The 21,305-nt window shown below is 42.5% G+C and overlaps 1 protein-coding gene across 1 annotated transcript in view; it reads right to left on the bottom strand.

Annotated features, from left to right (window-relative positions):
• The window catches only part of OCA2 (OCA2 melanosomal transmembrane protein), a 313,569-nt gene that overhangs the window by 252,182 nt on the left and 40,082 nt on the right, over window positions 1-21,305 (bottom strand). Inside the window, exons 2-5 of the mRNA XM_032768621.1 lie at window positions 14,086-14,184; window positions 12,575-12,763; window positions 8,329-8,386; window positions 5,359-5,431 (exon numbers count right to left, since the gene is read on the bottom strand). Coding sequence (XP_032624512.1) covers window positions 5,359-5,431; window positions 8,329-8,386; window positions 12,575-12,763; window positions 14,086-14,184 — 419 coding nt within the window. The remainder of the gene's footprint in view (window positions 1-5,358; window positions 5,432-8,328; window positions 8,387-12,574; window positions 12,764-14,085; window positions 14,185-21,305) is intronic.

Here is a 21,305-nt window from a genome sequence, read left to right as displayed (position 1 = left end):
ACAAATACAGAATAGGGGTGGGGGAAACTGCTGACAAGGATCTGTGTAGTTGTGGTGGATCACTTCTTCAACATGTGTCAGCAATCTGATGCTGTTGCAAAATATATATATATTCAATTTTAGGTTTAACAGAGTCATAGCATGTAAGTCACAGGAAGTGATAGTACCACTCTACTTAGAGCTGGTTACGCCTCAGATAGGTCACTAATATATAGAAAGCATGTAGAGAAACTGGAAAGGATACAGAGGCAAGTGACAAAGATGATCAAAGGGATGGAATGCAAGCCATACGAACAAAGGCTGAAGGAACTGGGTATGTTTAGATTGGGAAAGAGGAGATTGAAAGGGAACGTGACAGAGGTCTTCAGATACTTGAAAGGCTGCCATAAAAAATGTGGAAAAAAATTGTTGTCTCATCACAGAGGGCAGGACAATGGGTTCAAACTACAGCATATAAGATTAAATCTCAAGAAAAGCTTCCTAACAGTAGGACAATGCCTCAGGAGGTTGTGGAAGCTTCTTCACTGGAGGTTTTTAAAAGGAGGCTGGATGGCCATCTGTCTTGCTCAGATGTGCTCAATTCTTAGCCAGTTGGGGGCAGTAATTGCAACCCACCACCTGCTCTGTCATTATTAGAGTCCAGTTATAGAAGAGGTGACTTTGAAGGAGGGTTTGAAGGACAAGGAAATGACATTACTGAGTCTGACTGGAAATTTCCCCAATGTATAGAAGACACTGGCAAAAGAGAAAGTACAAAGGTCTTTGAGGGGGAAGTGGACAAACAGGTAATCAAGGCTGCTATCATCGGCAGAGCAAAGATGGGAGCTGACAGCTCGATAAGCTAAATATGAGGTCTTGTGGGAAAGTGGCTCAAAGCTTGGAATAATTTGAAGGAATCTCAGAACTGCAATGCAACGGAAGGTGTGACAGTTATTACCTGCAATACTTTTCTTATAGGAACCAAACATTTCTAGTTAAAGAGAGAAGCATTCAACTAAAGATAATTATAATAGGTGTGACAAGGTAAATAAGTACTATGCCAAAGAAACAGACTCTTCTTTAAACGAGGGGGAGGTGGTATATGGTTGGATTGCACAATTCTTTTTAGCATACAAGAATCCCAATTACTTTTTCATTTCAGAAACCCTATTTCTATTATGGTGCATTGGTGCATATTTGCTCCAGACCTCTGTTCTCTATTGCCTGCACAACATACAAATTCATAAAGATCAGGGCAAAAGTTATTAGAAACACAGCATGACGAGAAGCACGGTAATGAATGTGGAGAACATCTAGCATTTCAGAACATCCTACAAAACCAAAACTTGTTTTCATTATGGGAGAAATGCAGAAATACTTCTCTTGGTAGTTCACAGTTTTCTAATTAATGAACTCAGATCATTTGTGAATACTGATGACTGTGCAGTCACAGTAGGCCAAAAAGCCTTGTGTATTAGGAGTATTCACCCCTAAACTGAGAAGCACTGAGTTTTGCTAATGCATCACTATATCTTTTCTGCTATTTTTAAAACCCAGTTCCCAAAGGTGTATCTTCTTAATTACTGATTCTTTGCACTTACCTGCCTTTCATTCAAAGATTTGAAAATATTTCACAAACATGACACAACAGCATAGGGTGACCAGACAGCAAATTTGAAAAATCGGGACAGGGGGTGAGGGGTAATAGAATCCCATATAAGAAAAAAACCAAAAATTGGGACTGTCTCTAAAAAATCCTCTGCAAAAGAGGGCTTGCTGCCGTGCACTGGTACAGAATACCTCTTGTGGCTGAATGAGCTTTTAAGTCAATAAGGGAGGGGGTGGTTTTCTGGTATTGCTTTTGTCAGCTGCAGCCTAGCTACTTCAGTGCTGTGTGCCAGATGTGCCTTGATGAAATGGGCAAAAGCAAAGAAGCAGCAGTTCAGAAGGAGGGACATAGAAGATGATGGGAAGAGAGACAACTAGGGTTAACACAGGTGAGGAACAACAATAGAAAGAAAGGGAAGGAGGTAGAGAAGATGGAAAAGAGGTAGTCATAGGTAAAATGAAAAGTGGAGAACATCCATTTCAGTAGAAACATCCTTCTGCCTGAGATGGGAAGTACTGCCTCCAACAAAACGAATTCTGGTGCTGAGAGACAGTGGGCATGACAGGAAAAACCAAAAACATCAAACTGAAGCTGGAAAAGAGGAAAAAATACAAAAGGGGAAGAAGAAAGAACGGTATCACTCTTTTGGGGCATGAAAATGCTTCCAAATTCTTTGTTTTTCACTGAAAATATTTTTCATTAGAAGTTTTCCAACCATCTCTAGAGTATATAAACCTCTGCATTCCCACATCAGCTACATTTTGCTTTCAAAACTTTAGCTCTTTCCTCTATTTCTCTCCAACACAGTTAATTTTGAATTAGCGGTACTGGCAGTGCCTGCATAGACCTTCCTGTCAGAACTGAATCATTATTATTTTTCACTGATCCCTGCCCTTTCCAAACACAGAAGACAACAGAGTCAAATCTAGAGAGAGAAGTTCTTTACCTGGACTCTATTCCTACTAACCTTTGTGAGCAAATTTTGCACAGCAAAGCTCCTCACAAGATCAGACGTTTACATGAGTACAGATATCAACGGGAGATGCACCCTTGAGATGAGAACAAGGCCATATGTTTCTAATTCACTAAACAGCAGATATTAAATTGAAAAATGTGCCAGGGCTGCCATCAGAGGTTAACTCAGGGACCTCCAGAGCCTAAAAAAAGAAAGAGTCTCTACAGCTTGAGCTAAGGAGCTAGTGTCACAGACATAGCTGCCCTGTAGCATCCCTTGCTGGCAAAGCATGGCACTAGGGATGTTCCCTGCCTCAGTTCCCCCTCACCTGGGTTTTCTGTGTCTCAGCTCTCTGGCTAAGTCACTCTCAGAGTTCAATTGCTTTCTGGGGCAACAAAAGTTCACATAAACAAAAGGTTCTTCCTTGTTGTTTGGGCTCCTCTTCAGCCCATCCTCTGGGCTCAGTTCCCAGCAGTCTCTCTGCTCAGGGATAGAGTGCTGACTCCCAAGCTGCTTTCCCTGGAGTCCCCTCACAGCCTCAGCTTCTCTGGGCTACCTTTCAGTCTTCCCTGCTCTGGGATAGTGCTCTGACTCGGGAGTCTTTCCAGAACCTACTGAAGGGCCTTTCACAGGACCCCAGCTTGCTCCCTGTGATTCCTCCCTCTGAGTTCTCTAGCCTTTTTATGAGGTTCAGGTATTAATCAGGTTGTAACCTGACCCCAATTAATCTTATCACCTTGGCTGGAGGCAGCTAACTATGGCATAGATGGGACTAATTGAACAAGGCTGCCTAACCCCAAGAGTCCTGGCCCTGAAAGGGTGGGCATTCCATCACAGTCAGGCTCTTCAGTGGAGATCTGTAACAGACCCTCATCTTTTGTAGGCCAGGCTCAGAGGATACATAATACACACTGTCTAGTGGGATACATAAGTTCTCAGGGCAGAGACCTTTCCTATTGGTCCCTAATTCACCATTCACATATGTAGCACTCTAGAACTAATATGGCAAACAATAATAATGTAGAAGAAATGCAGTCATTCCAAAGTATGGCCTCTTCAGTAGAATTCAAGAGAAACAAAAACATAGTATCTTAGGACTGGAAAGGACCTCAAGAGGTCATCTAGTCCAGTCATCTGCACTCATGGAAGAACTAAGTATTATCTAGACCATCTCTGCCATCCTTGTAGAGATTCCACAACTTCCCTAGGTAATTTATTCCAGCACTTAACCACCCTGACAGCTGGGGATTTTTTCCTAAACCGCCCTTGCTGCAATTTAAGCCCTATCTTCAGAGGTTAAGAACAACAATTTTTCTCCCTCCTCCTTCTAACAACCTTTTATGTACTTGAAAACTTATGTCCCCTCTCAGTCTTCTCTTGTCCAGAATAAAAAAAACAATTTTTTCAGTCTTCCCTTCAATCTAGACCTTTAATCATTTGTGTTGCTTTTCTTTGGACTCTGTCCAATTCATTCACATCTTTCCTGAAATGTGGTGCCCAGCACTGGACACAATACTCCAGCTGAGGCCTACTCAGCGTGGAGTAGAGTGGAAGAATTACTTCTCGTGTCTTGCTTGCAATACTCCTGCTAATACATCCCAAAATGATGTTTGCTTTTTTTGCAACAGTGTTACAGTGTTCACTCATATTTAGCCTGTGATCCACTATGACCCCCAGATCCCTTTCCGCAGTACTCCTTCCTAAGCAGTCATTTCCCATTTGTATGTGTGCAACTGATTGTTCCTTTCTAAGTGGAGTACTTTGCATTTGTCCTTATTGAATTTCATCCTACTTACTTCAGACCATTTCTCCAATTTGTCCAGATCATTTTTAATTTTAATCCTATCCTAATAACGATACCATGTATTACCTGCAAGCCTGGCAGTGCTTATTAATCTTTCAGTCTGTATGTAGATGTTAATTCCCTATAGTCAAATACTTAGATTTCAAGGTACTAAAAATTCAGATTCAACACCAGAATATTGGTGCATTTAATCATTCACTAAATGCTCATGTATAATGAACAGCTCACATTAGTAGTAATAGAAGCATCACATTAAATGTCTTCCCTCCTCACTCCCGCATAGGTTCCAAGCCGTGATGCCAATTAGAGGTGTCAGGAGTGGGGAATGAAATAAATGCCCCCCTCCTCTCAAGGTTTTGGCACTTGCTTAAAGTTTCATAGGCTATGAAGCTGGGGAGGGGGAGATGCTCCAAGCTCTTTTAAGTAGTGGTCCCCTACTACATCAGTATGGCTGCTGTTGGAGCAGTCCAGAGCATTGCTCCAGCTGTGTGGTTGCAACGTCACTGAAATTTGATCTAGCCAGCCCTCTGTCCAGACAAAAGGGCAACCGGGCCAAATTTCAGTGGGTGTCATTGTGATCTGATGCATGGTGTCACAACACCACTCAAATCTGACCAAACTGCTACTCTGTACAGATGAAAGGGAACTAGTTTTGGGATTTTTCTGTCATTGTGACCATATACCTCTGTTTACATTTTGCATATTGTGGTCAGGTTTCATTATGAACTTCAGTTCCCTTTTTAAGACATGAGTAGGGGTCAAATGGTGTCCAGTTGAAGAAATAGGAAAATCAGGCCTTTGCACAATTCATTATCATTTAGATAAGTTACTATGGAAACAGGTTTGTGAACAAATTAATTTGCTACCATAAGGGCAGTCAGGTAGCATCACAGACTCTAAGAAAATAAATCATTGTAATCAGCAAAGCAGCCATTTTGTATCAGCTTATCAGTATAACCAATGACCGCACTACTCTCTGATTATTAAACAAAAGAAAATGTTAAAGGATACAGTAACTTTCCAATGGTGACACAGCCAACATCTGCCAGGGTGCTCCTTGATCTGGATAAGTGCTAAATAAAATCTACGACAAACAAAAAATGGGCATACATTGAATTGTTACAGAGTTGACCTATCTCCCCAGTCTGTCTCAAAAAATATATAAAATGGCCTTTCCCGAACCTTATAAACAAATGCATAATTCACAATAAAGTTTTCAGGTATATTAATTCCAGTTGCTGATATTTCTCAAACTTAAAACCAGGCCTGTGACTCTGAAAAAGTGGAGTGGTATTGAGGTGTAAACCTTCACCACATTTAAACTAGCAAAGTCATACATTTTGTTGGCCAGGACCAAGTTTCAGGCTAGTTTTAAGGAACTGTCTGGAAAGTTAGGCCCAAATCCTGCCTTGGCTGAAGAGAAACAAATGCTTATTGTGCCCTCTGCATAGCGAGGGGGCCCCCCTCCCCCACGTTCCTGACGGGAATAGGCCAGAGAAGCTGCGGCCCCGGGCGGAGGCCCTGCCGCCTATCCCCGCCCCCCGGAAGTCAAGGGGCGGGACCGGAAGTCCAAGGCCCCCTCTGCCTGTCCCCGCCCCCAGGAAGTCAAGGGGCGGGACAGGAAGTACAAAAGCCCAGCCCCAGCCCTCAGTTAGGGGGAGGCTGCCAGAGAAGGCAGACGCTGAGACCCGAGCTCCCGCTGGGCCCGGCTTACCCTGCGCCCGGTATCCGGAGGGGTACTGGCCTGACCTTCCCTGGGACCAGTACCCAGAGCAGCCAACTGAGCCCTCTGACGCTCGGCCTGTGGAGGACTGGACCAGACCGCCCGACCCCCGGTACCCTGAGGACTGGACCGGACCGCCCAAACCCCAGTACCTGGAGGAGTGGACTGGACCTCCCGCCGCCGAGCCTGCTGAGGAACTCCTGGTTTGGGACCCCCCAGACGACGCCGGTGAAGGGCAGGTACCCAGTGAGGGGGAGGTTGGGAGTGGCCCGGGGGCAGCCGACTCCCGTCTGGCTGCAGACTCACTGAGCCCATGTCAGTGTGTTTCGGTCAGGATCCCCCACTGACTGTCAGCGGCGTTGATCGCTGCTAGCGCCCCGGGCTGGAACGCAATGGAGTGGGAGGGCCGGCGTTCCCCCTGCCACCCCTCCCTTTGCCTAAGGAGACCATCTACAGTGGTGGCCTCTCGCTCAAGCCCTGCTGCAGGACCTGAGCCTAACTGTGTTGCCCCACCCTGCCCAAGGGCCTGGGCTCATATATACTGTTGCCTCTTGCTCAGCCCTGCTGCAAGGCCTGAGCCTGACTGTGTGTGTTGCCACGCCCTGCCCAAGGGCCTGGGCTTATATATATACTGTTGTCTCTCGCTCAGCCCTGCTGCAAGGCCTGAGCCTAACTGTGTGTGTTGCCCCGCCCTGCCCAAGGGCCTGGGCCTATATAGACTCCTGGCTTCATGCCCAGCCCGACTGACAGGGCCGGGGCCTTCTACTAACTGTTGCCAGTTCCCTCAGCACCCCCAGCAAGGGGCGGGCCCCAGGCTGACGGAGTGCGGTGAGCCGGCGCGGCTCCCCTCCACCCCCCGTGTAGGAGGGTTGAGCCCCGGTCCCGCCCTACTACACTCTGCTACAGGAATCCTGCCAAATAGAAAAAGATTCCTTATGTCAGGCAAGCAGATTATTTCCAACCTCAAACACTTGCAGAGCCTTGCAGTCTAACAGTTCACAGATTCCATTAGGACTGTCCAGTCAACAACATCTGACAACTCAGCAGCAGACCCCTCCTCAGCCACCTTCCCTGCTATTCCTCTAGCTTCCCTCCACTAGAACACTGTGACTGCTACCGAATCCTGGATCAGTGTCTCCCTCCATTCTTTTTCTGCCTCCACCTTTCAAGTGTTCGATTTGTTTCATTATAGTACAGCAGGGAGCAACAGAGCCAGGAAAGGAGACACTTATTCAGGAGCTGGCTGCCTCTACCAGCACTGTTGATCAGTTAATATAAGGCAAGGAGGATGGAAAAACCAGGATAATCATGAAAGAAAGGAGGAGAGAAAATGAGGATCCCGGAAGGGAAAGAGTGAGAGGGGAGAACTAGAATCAGGCAGTGGACTACGGGGGGATTTGAGGAAAGATGAGCTACAGCTCATTAGAGATGGAAATTAAACACACGCACAACATTTACAGGCAAGAGGCACTTGTGGACAGGGAAGAGAGACAGGAATATTAGAACAATGAAAACAGGAAAAAGGAAAGAGCAGAGATTATAGAAGGAGAAGACAGAGGAGGACAAGGAAAGGGTTCTAGAGACAGAAAGAGAGAGGAATTAGAATTAGGGCATCAAGCAGAATGGGAGAGATTTTTAAGAAGGGCTGGGTCTGGGGGAACTAGCTAGAATACGAAGCTCTATACTATTTTCACCCTCCCAGATTTATTCCTGGGACAGTTTCTCTGCCTTCCTCAGTGGCTGCTAGAGTGCAGCCTTCTACAGCTCCCCTCCCTGTGCTAGCTGACCAGAAGTGATACCGACAGTCACATTTTAGCAGCCACTGGGGAAGGCAGAGAGCCCACATGAGGTTTTGCAGCGCCTGTTTTCCACTCTGCAAGGAGTTCCATGAGAGTTTGAGGAGGAAAAGGAGGAGTTAGTGTGGACATTTTGACAGAGGAAGAAGCTGACCCCTGAAGGCCCCCAGTTTTGAAGCAGTACTTGAGGAGCCATCTGAAAATCTTTATATACCTGCCAGTGACATACATGCTAATTAACTGGACCTGCCTCCTCTCCAAACTCCCTTGGGGGCACAATATGTAGCATGTGGGCAGTGTTAACTAGTCCACAAGAGACCTGTGCATCTTTTTGCCCATTGATCCTCACTCTCCTGAGAGGATTAAATTTAGCCTTAAGTTACAGTGATTCCAATTTAAAATCATTACACTGATTTAATTCTAATTTATTAAATGAAAGAATGTTGCAAATCCAGTACTTACGGAGCATACCACTACAAAGATAAAAAGGGCTGAAACTTTAAGGAATCTTAAACAGCATCTGAAAGGTAAGAATAATGTTACTTGTACAAACTTTATAAAAAACATTATTTGTGTTTGATCATAAGGAACTTTTTTTTACATAGAAAAAAACGATTAGCCAGAGAACTCAGTTTCCCCACAGAGTACTGAATACGGGCACTAAAATGCAAGCAATTGTCTATTGCCATTCCAGAGCCCAACCTTGTCATCCTTACAAATACAAAGCTACTTTTAGCATCAGTGGAGTTTGCCTTGTATGAGAACTTCAAGACTGGGCCCTAAATACATTTTACTCGTTACACAAGAGGCACACTGTCATGGCTGACTTCTCCAAAATTTGATCATTCCCTCAAAATATTTCTAATACGTAACCTGAAAATTATTGAAAAAAAATCATAGTTGTAAGAAGGGAATAGACATTTGGAGTCCTGCAATAGTCAAATTCTCTCTTTAAAACATCACCAGTTTCTGGACATTCACAAATAAACTATCAGAACCTTGGTTTTGATTTATATTTTACATTATCACAGTGAGCCTGAGTACACTGAACAATGACTTATTTTAAAAAGATTCAATGCCATCAAATATGCTAAAATCTCAGGAAAATATTTAGTATGTCAAACCATGCTTGTTTTAAATTAAACTATTTTCTATTAAAAATTTGCCTTTTCCAGTAATCTGTTTTTACATTTACCATTTAAAAACTATGCCCTTATGTCTTATACATGGGAGCTCTCTCTCTCTCTCTACTAATTATTTTTCTATTTGTCAATACTATATGTAAAATCAATGTGTGATAGAAAATATACCCTGAGGCTCACACTCTACATGCTACTGGAATAATGTTTGTACAAGATATGCCTTGTGAGGTATCAATAAATACCTCATAACTTGCTGATAAATAACATCATGGCAAAATGCACATAGCAACATTATATATAAAGTTTGAATATAAGCTGAAATCATGACTGAAGTATGTTTTCCAGATAAGTCTGGGGAGTGGCCAAACTATTTACTGAGAAAGGGCAAGCTGATGCCTCAGACAGGTGGAAACAAGGCTGATGAACCATTACCTGCTAAGTGGCCAGTATTTGGCAAGGAAGGGGGCAGGGGCAAAAAATCTATATCTTAGCAAAGAAACAGCATGGAGTTTCCTTCACTAGACTGCCTGTCACCTTGCTCCCAGCTGGAAATGCTTCTCAAATGGGGGATAGGACTACCAAAAGAAGGGGAAGACACCCCAAGACACCCTCTCTCTCTTTCTGGTATCACTCCTAAGAGGACAAGGGAAAACAAAAGTTGGTCTTTGGGGGAAGGGTGGGTCCTGACCAGAAGAGTTTGGTCAGAAACCTTGATGGTAGCATATGGTGATAAATCTTTGAATCTAATATAGTTTGAAGTTAATAAACTTGTTTTAGTGTTTTATCTAATCCAGTGTGTTTGAATTGGAGTGTCTGGGTAACTATTTACAATAATAAGCTGCCATATTATTCCCTTAAGGAATAACAGACAATATATTTGTACTGTACAGGAGCGGGCTGGGCAGTACAGAACATACATTTCTGGGAGAAGATCTGAGACTGGGGGTGTGTTGAGGTCACCCCGCAGTATAAGTAAGGCTGGTCAGAGCCAGGGTTTAGCTGTCAGGCTGCAATTATACACAGACCCTCAGCGTGTGGCTTGCCCGCTGGAAGGCTGTTTTTGAGTGGCCCAGGTGGGAGCTACTACAACAAAGCATTATAAGGCTCCCAAGGACAGGGGTGATACAGCCCCCCTAGTCTGGACTGAGCCCTAGGTATGTCACATTGTTTTATATTCACAGTAGTAACGGGTTCTGCTGTGTAATTTGTCTCTTAAATCTCTCCATTAACTAAAACCATGGATGTCTCCCTAGTATTTTAGCTAAAAGTACATACTAAAAAATCGGCTGCCTTCCTGATAGAATGCCAAGTGAGTGGGTTGCTTAAAGCCTGATGGTGGCAAAGAGAAAAACATTCCAAGACACGAGAATTAGTTGAGAAAGCTCTAGTTCAATAAACAGCTGTATTAAGAGAGTCATTTGTGTAATAGAAAACTAAATTAGACAAGTTTCAAAAGATTCAGAAGTCATGTTTGAATCATAGTGGAAATAGGTCCTAGGATCAAGATCACTCATGGGAAAATTAGAAACCATGTAGGTGGCCACAGAGTGATCCAAGCTGCAGGGCAGTGGAGAAGCAGGCTCAGTCTATTTAAAGTCTTTCATCTAGAAACATCAAAGTCCAAGCTATTGAAAAATAGCAGAACAAAAAAAGTTTGAAACTCAAGGCAGCAATGACCAATTTTAAGTTACAAAAGCAATTACCAGCACCACAGGATTGATAGTACGTGTGAGCTACAACCAAGTAGGATGTGTGAAAAAAATCCAGTACATGTCTTTAATTATATATTTTGTTTCTCTCTCCCACATCTATTCTCTACCTCTTAACAGCACACTACTATTTACGTACTTTGTTGGGATTTTTTAATATTTTACAAATTATTAAAGCCCTGTTCAGATTATTTTAGATTTAATGCATTTGATAAATCTTCAGTCTGCACTTTTAAATTATGTTTCAACAGTTCTTATTGAAACAAGATACATGATGACAACTACATTGGAAGATACAATAGAAATCAAGAGGCGTTAATTGAGAAGTCCATAACTACTTGTCCTTAAATAACAAATTCATCCTCAAGAGCTGACAAGATATAATTAGAAGCTTCTGAAAAATGTTATTTTATTGATGAAGCATAGCATTTGGGGGAGAGAGTTGGTTGGTTGGTTTTTGGCACTTAGTATTACAGGAGCAGTGCTTTTAACAGCTTACAAACCAGAAATGATCAGCCTTTGACTTAAGCATATTTAGCAACCTGTGTCTTGCATTACGATTCTAATCTGGCATAGTAATGCAAGTACAAATTCTGTGCCAGATTCTATCCTGATTTATACATCCTCAGCTAGTAGCTCCATTAATGTCAATGGAGCTATGCTCATTTATACCAGCTGAGGATCTGGCCCTGGGTATATTCAACAATACGGCAAAATATCTCACAGGAAAATCCGTCAAGAAAATATAGTACTTTCCTAAAATGTAAACTTATGTAGTTTTGCAAATGATTAAGTAAAGGAACCAAGAATGACTGAAACAATATCAAATATTGGCTCAAGCTGCTAATATTGCAAAGAAACAGTGCTGGTATAGTTGTCAGTATTTATCCAAGCTGTGCTAACTGTAGCCAATACAGTTAGCCTACACTGCTTATTCAACAACAATGGAGAATAGGGAAAATCCCATGTTATTTAAATAGCCCTAATTAGAAGTGGAAAATAAACATGAAGCGATGAGCTAAAACAAAGCACATTGTGTGATTTAGCCAAATAACATTTTGTAACAGAGTGGCAGACTCTAGAAACTGGCACAGGATGCAGGGCACATATGTTGAGTAACAAGAGATATCTGAACCCTGTGCAATGCTGCCAGGTGATTACTGCAGGTGCAACTAGAATATAAAAAGAGTGCTGTAGTTTTTAGAAGGGGCAAAGGGAACTAGCATCTAGAACTAAGGGATTCTGCAGCTAAAATCTAGGAAAAGCCAACACTGACCAATTTTAGGCTTAAATTCAGGTTGTGTTGATAACATTTAATTTACTAATAAACCCATACCCCAAGAAAGAAGTAAATGTAGACTTTATACAAGGTCTGCCTACTTTAGATAACTGAAGGATGCAGGTCAGTTTGGGCACATTTTGCATTACAGTACATATAAAAGGCTATTATAATTACAATAAAAATACATTTACAAAAAGTGTGGTAGTTAAACTATTCAAACAAAAATTTATCCAAGCAGCAAAACCTATTGTGGAAGATCTTGTGGTATATTCACAAATGAACACAAAGAATTTTTAAAAAAGACATAAAGACATATTTTTCCCTTATATAGTATTTAGTTAGAGACCTAAGACAAGTAGCGAGTAATAACAAGGAGCCATAAATCTTAACCAGATTTCACGATGAATTTCAAAGTGTTTTGATTTTGCTTAAAAATTGATGGGACAATATGACCCCAGAATATGGAGTGTTATTTTACTCATTTGCAGAAATGAAATCATTTTCAAGACATCTGCCTTTGGTTATTGACCTTTGCAGAAGTACAAAAACAAAACAAGCAAGCTCTGGATTCATACCTCATCTTTGATAAATTGAACTTGACATGAAGGTTGTCCAAGAGTTCATATTTCTCAGAGGAAGCAGATCTAGACAAGCTAGCCATTTCACTTCCCAGGTGAGACCTTTGCTCAAATTCTGCAGAGCTGTTATTCCATGAATCATCATCTGTGGTAAAATCTGGATTATGAAGAGCCATACATCGTAGCCTACAAAATATTTTTAATAAAAAAAAATAAATGATTTCCCTTAATTTAAAAATATACTGGTTTATATCCTGATTTTGCACATTCTTAACTTTCCTGTAATTGATTTCACTGGGAATACTCATGGTAATCAAGTTAAGCATGTGCCTAAGAGTTTGCAGAATCAGGTTATTAGTGTGACAGCTGGTGGAAGAAATGTTATCTGGCTGAGATTCTAGGAACTACACCAGGGGTAGGCAACCTGAGGCACATGAGCTGATTTTCAGTGGCATTCACACTGCTTGGGTCCTGGCCACAGGTCTGGGGGGCTCTGCATTTTAATTGAATTTTAAATGAAGCTTCTTAAACATTTTAAAAACCTTATTTACTTTACATACAGCAATAGTTTAATTATATATTATAGACCTTATAGAAAGAGACCTTCTAAAAATGTTAAAATGTATTACTGGCACACGAAACCTTGAATTAGAGTGAATAAATGAAGACTCAGCACACTCCTTCTGAAAGTTTGCCAACCGCTGAGCTACACAGAGTCAAGTAAATTGTGTGCGTTTAGGAACTGGGCAGTGCAGACAGCTTCTCTGACAAACCTATGGTTCATGAGAGTGAATCTCAGCCCTGCCAAACTCCATGCATTTGCTGCAGTGAAGAGAACAGCTCCAGTCTAATGACTCATGGAAGGCTGACTGGAGTGCAGCTCGTCTCTGGCCTGGTTCCCCATCTCTGCGGCCTGTGGAAAAACTAGTGAAGAGGGAAAGAAGTAGGGCTGTGTGAGGGGCATAAGGAAAAGGGTAACTGTGCAAAGGTGGCTGGGGTGTAAGGGAGTCTGTGAAGGGGCAGGAGTTGGAAGGTGCCCAGTCTATATGTATCAATGTTTTGACACACACTTTGGTTCACTGGGGAGTCAATAAGAGTACCTCCATGGGGGAAGAACCCTTGATGCGCCAGTGTCTCAGTGCATATAAGAATTGGCCTGTTGGTGCACCAGGGATTGGATTTTGTACACACCAACACATCAGTACATCACAAGCTTCTTACAGCACTGCTGTCTCAGCTCCCCAATGCATCAGGAAGCAGCAATATTGAAGAAAATCCTATGCACTGGTATCTACATGACAGTGTTACTCAACCTACAGCCCTCCTCTCATCCTCCTTCACACAACCTACTTCCTCCCTTTTCCTTCCTATTTCCCCATCATATTCCACTAAAGTCCTACTCCGGTCAGAACCCCTACTGTCTAGGTTGCCTCTCTGCAACCCTACAATCAGAACTCCAGAAGGAATAATGTAAAAGCAATCCTTAATTTGAAATAAAAATAACCCACCCATTGTCCTCAGAGGAAACCTTCAGCAAAGGCGTCTTCTCTGTAAAGCAGTTGTCCTTTGACCTTGCACTGAATAATTTCGGCAAACCAAAGTGGTACCTTAAAAATAAATAAATAAAACTAAACAGATAAATCAACAGAATTCTTAATTCTCATTTTAATGACCCCCTAAGGCTCTACACAATATTTTATAAGGTAAAAGTATATTTATATAACTAATTAAATATTAACTTATCAAGTGGCTGCTTTCTAAAAAATTGCAGGCAAAATTCTTTCCATTCTTCATTGAGTGCCGTCACCCTCTGATTGCATAATTTGTACTGTTCCATGTGCCTAACTCCCACAGAAGTCATTTCACATGTGCAACCAGGGCAGGTATGCAATAAAGACCCACATTGTGAATAAGAGTTCTATACCACAAATCAGAAGAGAGAATTTTATGCTGCATTTGGACTCAGATGTTTTTGGCAAGACCAAAGTGATGCTGGATCAGATGAAAGAAACCCTTTGAAGAACTGGCTGACACGCCTGTCTTCCTCCTTCCATCCACGGAAATCCACACTTCTCCCCATTCATCAAACTGGTTGCGAAGTTTTGGGATCCTGTTTGATTTGTCATTAACCATCGATAATCAAATAGCATCTGTGGTAAAAAATGGCTTCCTGCACCTCCACCTTACTAGCAAACTTTGCCCTGGAGGAGGATCTACCCACAGAAATCCATGCTTTTTCACCTCTAGAATGGATTATTTGAATCACTATATACGGAGCCAAGGATGGGCACGATGAAGAGGTTCCATTATGCATCAATCTACCTCTTCATTGTTGCAGGCCACTGTGAACCCATCATCTCTTTGTTCTGATCCCTCTACTAGCTCCCATTCTGCTTCTGTTGCTGACATAAGACCTTGGTCCCGATCGCCAAAACCACAGATAAGTTAGTACGCAGCTACATCACTGATCACATCTCTATCCATGATCCACTGAGACAGTTGTCTCTTTATGCACCGCAAGTAGCCACGCTTAAGTCAGAGGGACTACTCACATTGTGTGAAGTTAAATATGTACATAAGACTTTGCAAGATCAGGACCTTAGGTGTTCAGTTCAATCTGCCAGACAGTTTCCAATATTTGTTATCATCAGCTAGCTGTGCTATGACCTTGCCAAGGTTCCTTCTCCACTCTGAACTTTAGGGTACAGACGTGGGGACCTGCATGATTACTTCTAAGCTTAATTACTAGTTTAGATCTGGTACCACTGCCACCATCCAGAATTTCAGTGTCTGGATCACTCCCTGTCCCCCCAAAACCTTCCCCTCCCTGGGTAGCCTTGAGAGACTCCTTCACCAATTCCCTGGTGAGTCCAGATCCAATCCCCTTGGATCTAAAAACAAGGAAAAATCAACCAGGTATTAAGAAAAAAGGCTTTTAATTAAAGAAAAGAAAGGTAAAAAACTCTCTGGGAGAGATGAGCATACCAGCTACTCTTACAGACAACAGATTTCAAACACAGAGGATGTTCCCCTGGGCACAATTTTAGTTACACATAAAAAAAATAATACCCAAATACCCTATCTGATTTTACCTCTATTTGCATAAGACAAGTTACAAAGAAATAAACATAAACCTATTTATTCCTTTCTAAAACTTACTACTCTGATAAGAGGCTGGTTCCTTGATCTCTCTCACTCTGGCTGAAACTGAAATTCTAAACAAAGGAAAAACTTTCCTCCTTCCTTTTGAACCATCTTGTTCCCCCATTGGTTCCTCTGGTCAGGTGTTAGCTAGGCTAGGTGAACTTTTTAACCCTTTCCAGGTAAAAGAGGCATTAACCCTTAACCATCTGTTTATGACAGGCCTATGTGAACTGAAGATGGTGATTTCAGTAGATGGTCTACATCTTACACGCACGCTCCCCTGTAAGCACCTTGTTAGCAATCTCAGAAGAAAGACCAGGAAATGACTGGGCATAGTTACTGAACTACCTGGTCCCTCCAGATCAGGGTTCCGGCACATTGGCACTGCAGTGTAAGTTTCATTGTCACGGTCTGTTCTGTGAAGAGATGGCTCCATTCTCTAAGGCTGTCAACATGCCATCTTTTTATGAGCATTTCATTCACATTAAAAAAGTTTAAAGAAAAAAAACTCCATGTTTTTGAGAGCTTGAGCCCTCATTTAACTCAACCACAGTCTAAAACGATTGTTTCAAACCCTATAGTTTTTACAAAATAAAATCCATAATAAAATACTAAAAAATAAAAATACTATTGGGATTTATAATTTTAGGCTCATTTAACATTAACAATGTCTTCTAACTACACATTCCTTGCAGAAATTTTCACCAGAAGTTGAAATGTTTAGTTACAATTCTGATGGCAGGATGAAGTTTCTTGTGTTCTGCCAATATTTGACAAGGGCAAATAGGATGACCCAGGTAATTATAAGCACATCAGCCTGACATTGATCACAGGCAAATCAATGGAGTGGCTAATACAGCTCGATTAATAGACAATTAAAGGAAAGTAATATAATTAATGCCAATCAACATCAGTTTAAGAAAATAGATCCTGTCAAACTAACTTGATATCTTTTTTTGATGAGATTACAAATTTGGTTGATAAAGGTAATAGTGTTGATGTGATCAACTTAGACTTTTATAAGGCATTTGACTTGCTACTGCTTGACAGACCTTTGATTAAAAAAATAGTGTGAAACAAAGTGAACACAACACACATTAAATAGATTAAAAACTGGCTATACGACAGGTCTCAACATCTAATTGTAAATAGGGACTCACTATTGAGTGGGTGTGTTTCTAGTAAAGCCTCACAGGCATTGATTTTTGACCCTACGTGATTTAACATTTTTAGCAATGACCTGTGTTACCTAGCAGTTCTGTGTCCTTGGGGAACCAGAATGCAGTACCCAGCCTGTCTGACCCCCCAACCCCAGCCTCTGCTTGAACCAAAGCCAATCAGAAGAAAGACTTACAAAATGGAATGAAAAGGCAGTGGGAGACACCTAAATCCTTGGGATAAGGATGACAGGATTAAGGAAACTCCCCTAGCCTCATATGCATCGAAGATAGGACAAGGAGGCATCTCCATTAGCATACAGAATGGAAAGTAGAGATTTCAAGGCAAGAACTGCATGGAATTCTGGGACCAGAAAAGCCGGGAAGCACTGCATGATGGGGGATCTCTGCTCCAGATGTTAATGAAAACCCCTCTCCTGCACACACCCAGCTCAGTAGTTATCAGACCAATTCTCGTAATAAATCCTTTACTGGTATCCAAAATACTGGAGCCCCCTAATTGCATTGTGAGCTCCCTCCAAGGAACACTGCCCATAGCCAGGAATGATCAGCTCCCACTGTTTAGCCTGAACAAAACAACTTTGGTATACTCCCATTAGCCATCAGTTCATACGCAAACAAATCTAGTGTTCTCCCGTGAACCACTGTTGTTTCTCTACAAAAACATCTACCCATGCTCAGGTGTTCTCATGCCTAAATCCAAAATATGCATCTGTTCCATTCTCTCCCCCAACTCCCTTTGGGTGTCTTTTAGTTTCCTCATTCGCTCTGCAGCAACACTCCTCAGACCTAAGCTAAAAGATCCCCGCATCACTCAAAAATCCCATTTCAAAGTGGCAGCCGTGTTAGTCTGTATCAGCAAAAAGAACAAGGAGTCCTTGTGGCACCTTAGGCCTGATCTACACTACAACTTTAGGTCGAATTTAGCAGCTTTACCTTGATTTAAGCCTGTACCCATCCACACAACAAAGCCCTTTTTTTCGACTTAAAGGACTCTTTAAATCAATTTCTTTACTCCACCTCCGACGAGCGGATAAGCACCGAAATCGGCCTTGCCAGGTCGAATTTGAGATAGTATGGACGCAATTCGACAGTATTGGCCTCCAGGAGCTATTCCAGAGTGCTCCATTGTGACCACTCTGGACAGCACTCTCAGCTCAGATGCACTGGCCAGGTAGACAGGAAAAGGCCCGTGAACTTTTGAATTTCATTTCCTGTTTGGCCAACGTGTTTGCAGAGCTCATGCAGAGCTCATCAGCATGATGTGCACATTGCCGGGACACATTGCCCACCTGTACTTTGTGAGAAATCTATGACCATGTCCCTCTCGTCACTGCACTGCCGTCGCTTCCTTGCCTGGTTTTGTGTGAAACAATTGTCTGCTGTTGCTCTGATGGAGGGAGGGGTGACTGATGACATGGCTTACAGGCAGGGGCGGCAAGCTATGAGGGGCGCTCTGCCACGCGAGGGCGAGAGGCAGGTTGCCTTCAGTGGCATGTCTGATGAGGGTCCGCTGGTCCTGCGGCTTCGGTGGATCTCCCGCAGGCGTGCCACCGAATCCGCGGGACCAGGGATGCCCCACAGGCAAGCCGCTGAAGGCAGCCTGCCTGCCGTTCTTGGGGCGGCAAAATACCTAGAGCCACCCCTGCTTACAGGGAATTAAAATCAACAAAAGTGGTGGTTTTGCATCAAGGAGAAACACAAACTGTCACACAGAATGGCCCCCTCAAGGATTGAACTCTAAACCCTGGGTTTAACAGGCCATTGATTTCACAAAACAAATGGGGTCAATTTTTTGTTTTGATCCATCTATCTTTTACATCTTAGGCTGGCAGTAGATGGTGCAGTACGACTGCAAGTCATCGTCATCTCCTGGGTGCTTGGCAGAAGATGGGAATGACGTAGCTGAGTCACTCACATGTCTGCCCAGGCACCTCTGACTGATCTCACCAAGGTCAGCTAAAAAAGCACCCAGGAATATGACGACGATGGCTACCAATAGTAATGCACCTTCTGATGCCAAAAGGCAATGAGCTGCTATGTGTAGCAATGCAGTCCCACATCTGCCAGCACCCAAGAGACAAACGGTGACAGTGAGCTGAGCGGGCTCCATGCTTGCCGTGGTATGGCGTCTGTTCAGGTAACCCAGGAAAAAAGGCGCGAAATGATTGTCTGCCATTGCTTTCACGGAGGGAGGGAGGGAGGAAGGGATGGGGGGCCTGACGACATTTACCCAGAACCACCCACGACACTGTTTTTGCCCCATCAGGCATTGGGATCTCAACCCAGAATCCCAATGGGCAGCGGAGACTGTGGGAACTGTGGGAGAGCTACTCACAGATACCCACAGTGCAACGCTCCAGAAGTCAACACTAGCCTCGGTACTGTGGACGCAGTCCGCCAACTTAATGCATTTAGAGCATTTTGTGTGGGGACACACACAATCGACTGTATAAAAATGATTTCTAAAAAAACAACTTCTATAAATTTCACCTAATTTTGTAGTGTAGACATACCTTTAGAGACTAACAAATGTATTTGAGCATAAGCTTTCATGGGCTAAAACCCACTTCATCGGATGCATGCAGTGGAAAATACAGTAGGAAGATATATATGCACAGAGAACATGATAAAATGGGTGTTGCCATACAAACTCTAAGGAGACTAATCAATTAAGGTGGGCTATTATCAGCAGGAGAAAAAAAACTTTGTAGTGATAATCAGGATGGCCCGTTTCAAACATTTGACAAGAAGGTGTGAGTAACAGTAGGGGAAAATTAGCATGGGGAAATAGTTTTTACTTTCTGTAATGACCCATCCATTCCCAGTCTTTATTCAAGCCTAATTTAATGGTGTCCAGTTTGCAAATTAATTCCAATTCTGCAGTTTCTCACTGGAATCTGTTTTTGAAGTATTAAGTCTCAATTCTTCAACAAAAAAACTTCAAAAACAAACACCATTGGGAGGGAACTTGCAGAAGGAAGAAGCAGAGCTCCGTATGAGAACACAAGTGACACAAGCAGTACACTGATAGAATTACAGAACTGCCCCCGACCCCCAAGAATAACCCTAATAAATGAGCATACCCCAAAGTAACGGACAAATCTGGTAACAGCTGGAATAAACATAAAATAATCACGGATGAAGTTTGCAATGACACAGATTGTGGGAGTAATAAATAATGAAGAGTGATCTGGATCATTTGGTAAGCTGGGCACAAGCAAACAAAATATTCATTTTAATACAGCTATATGTAAATCTATACATCTTGGAACAAAGAATGTTGGCCCCACGTACAGGATGAGGGACTCTATCCTGGGAAGCAGTGACTGTAAAAGTTTTGGAGGTCACAGTGGATAATTAGGTGAAAATGAGCTTTAGCTGTAATGCCATAGCCAAAAGAGCTAAGGTGATCCTTTGGTACATAAACAGGGGAGTCTCAAGTAGGAGTAGGAAGATTGTAGTTCCTCTGTATTTGGCACTGGTGTGACTACTGTTAGAATACTGTGTCCACTTCTGGTGTCCATGATTCAAGAAGACTGGTGACAAATTGGAGTGAGTTTGAAGAACCAGAAGAATGATTAAAGGATTGAAAACATGCCATATAGTGATAGACTCAAGGAGCTCAGACTGTTTAGCTTAACAAAAAAAGAAGGTTGAGGGCTGACTTGATCATAGTCTATAACTGCCTACATGAGGAACCAATATTTGATCATGGGCTCTTCAATCTAACAACAAAGGTATAATAAGATCCAGTGGCTGAAAGCTGAATCTTGACCAAATTCAGAATAAAAATAAGTTATAAATATTTAACTGTGAGAGTAATTAAACACTGGAACAACCTACAAAGGGTTGTGACACATTCTCCATCTTGGGATTTTAAAATCAAGATTGGATGTTTTTCTAAAAGATCTGGTCTGCTTCAAACAGGAATTATTTTGGCAAAGTTCTATGGTCTGAGTTCCGTAGAAAGTCAGTCTAGATGATCGCAATGGTCCCTTATCATAAGCATTCCCAAATCTGGACCTTAGCGTCCAGAAATCTGGGTGCCTGCATGAAACCTCTCTAAGCTTAATTACCAACTTAGATCTTATCTCACTGCCACCAGACAGAGGATTATAGTGCCTGTCTCACTCTGGTCTCCCCAAACCTTCCCTGGGGGGACCCCAAGAACCCAAACCCCTTGGATTCTTAAAACAAGAAGAAATAAACAATTTCCCTTCCTGCTCTTTACTTCCTCCCAGATTTTCCCACCCTGGGTATACTAGGAGATTTCCCTGCTTCAATCCCTTGAAACACAAAACCGAGAGGACAATTTACCTTCCCCCCTGCTTCTTCCCCTGAGGCTATGCAGATTCAAACCTAGTCAAGCTAACACAAAGAGATTTCCCCCTCCTTCTTCCTTA

This window comes from Chelonoidis abingdonii, chromosome 1 (genome assembly GCF_003597395.2).
Source record: "Chelonoidis abingdonii isolate Lonesome George chromosome 1, CheloAbing_2.0, whole genome shotgun sequence".
Classification (NCBI taxonomy): Eukaryota; Metazoa; Chordata; order Testudines; family Testudinidae; genus Chelonoidis; species Chelonoidis abingdonii.
The sequence above is the reverse complement of the archived record's forward strand: the minus strand, read 5'-3'. Positions and strand labels throughout refer to the sequence as shown.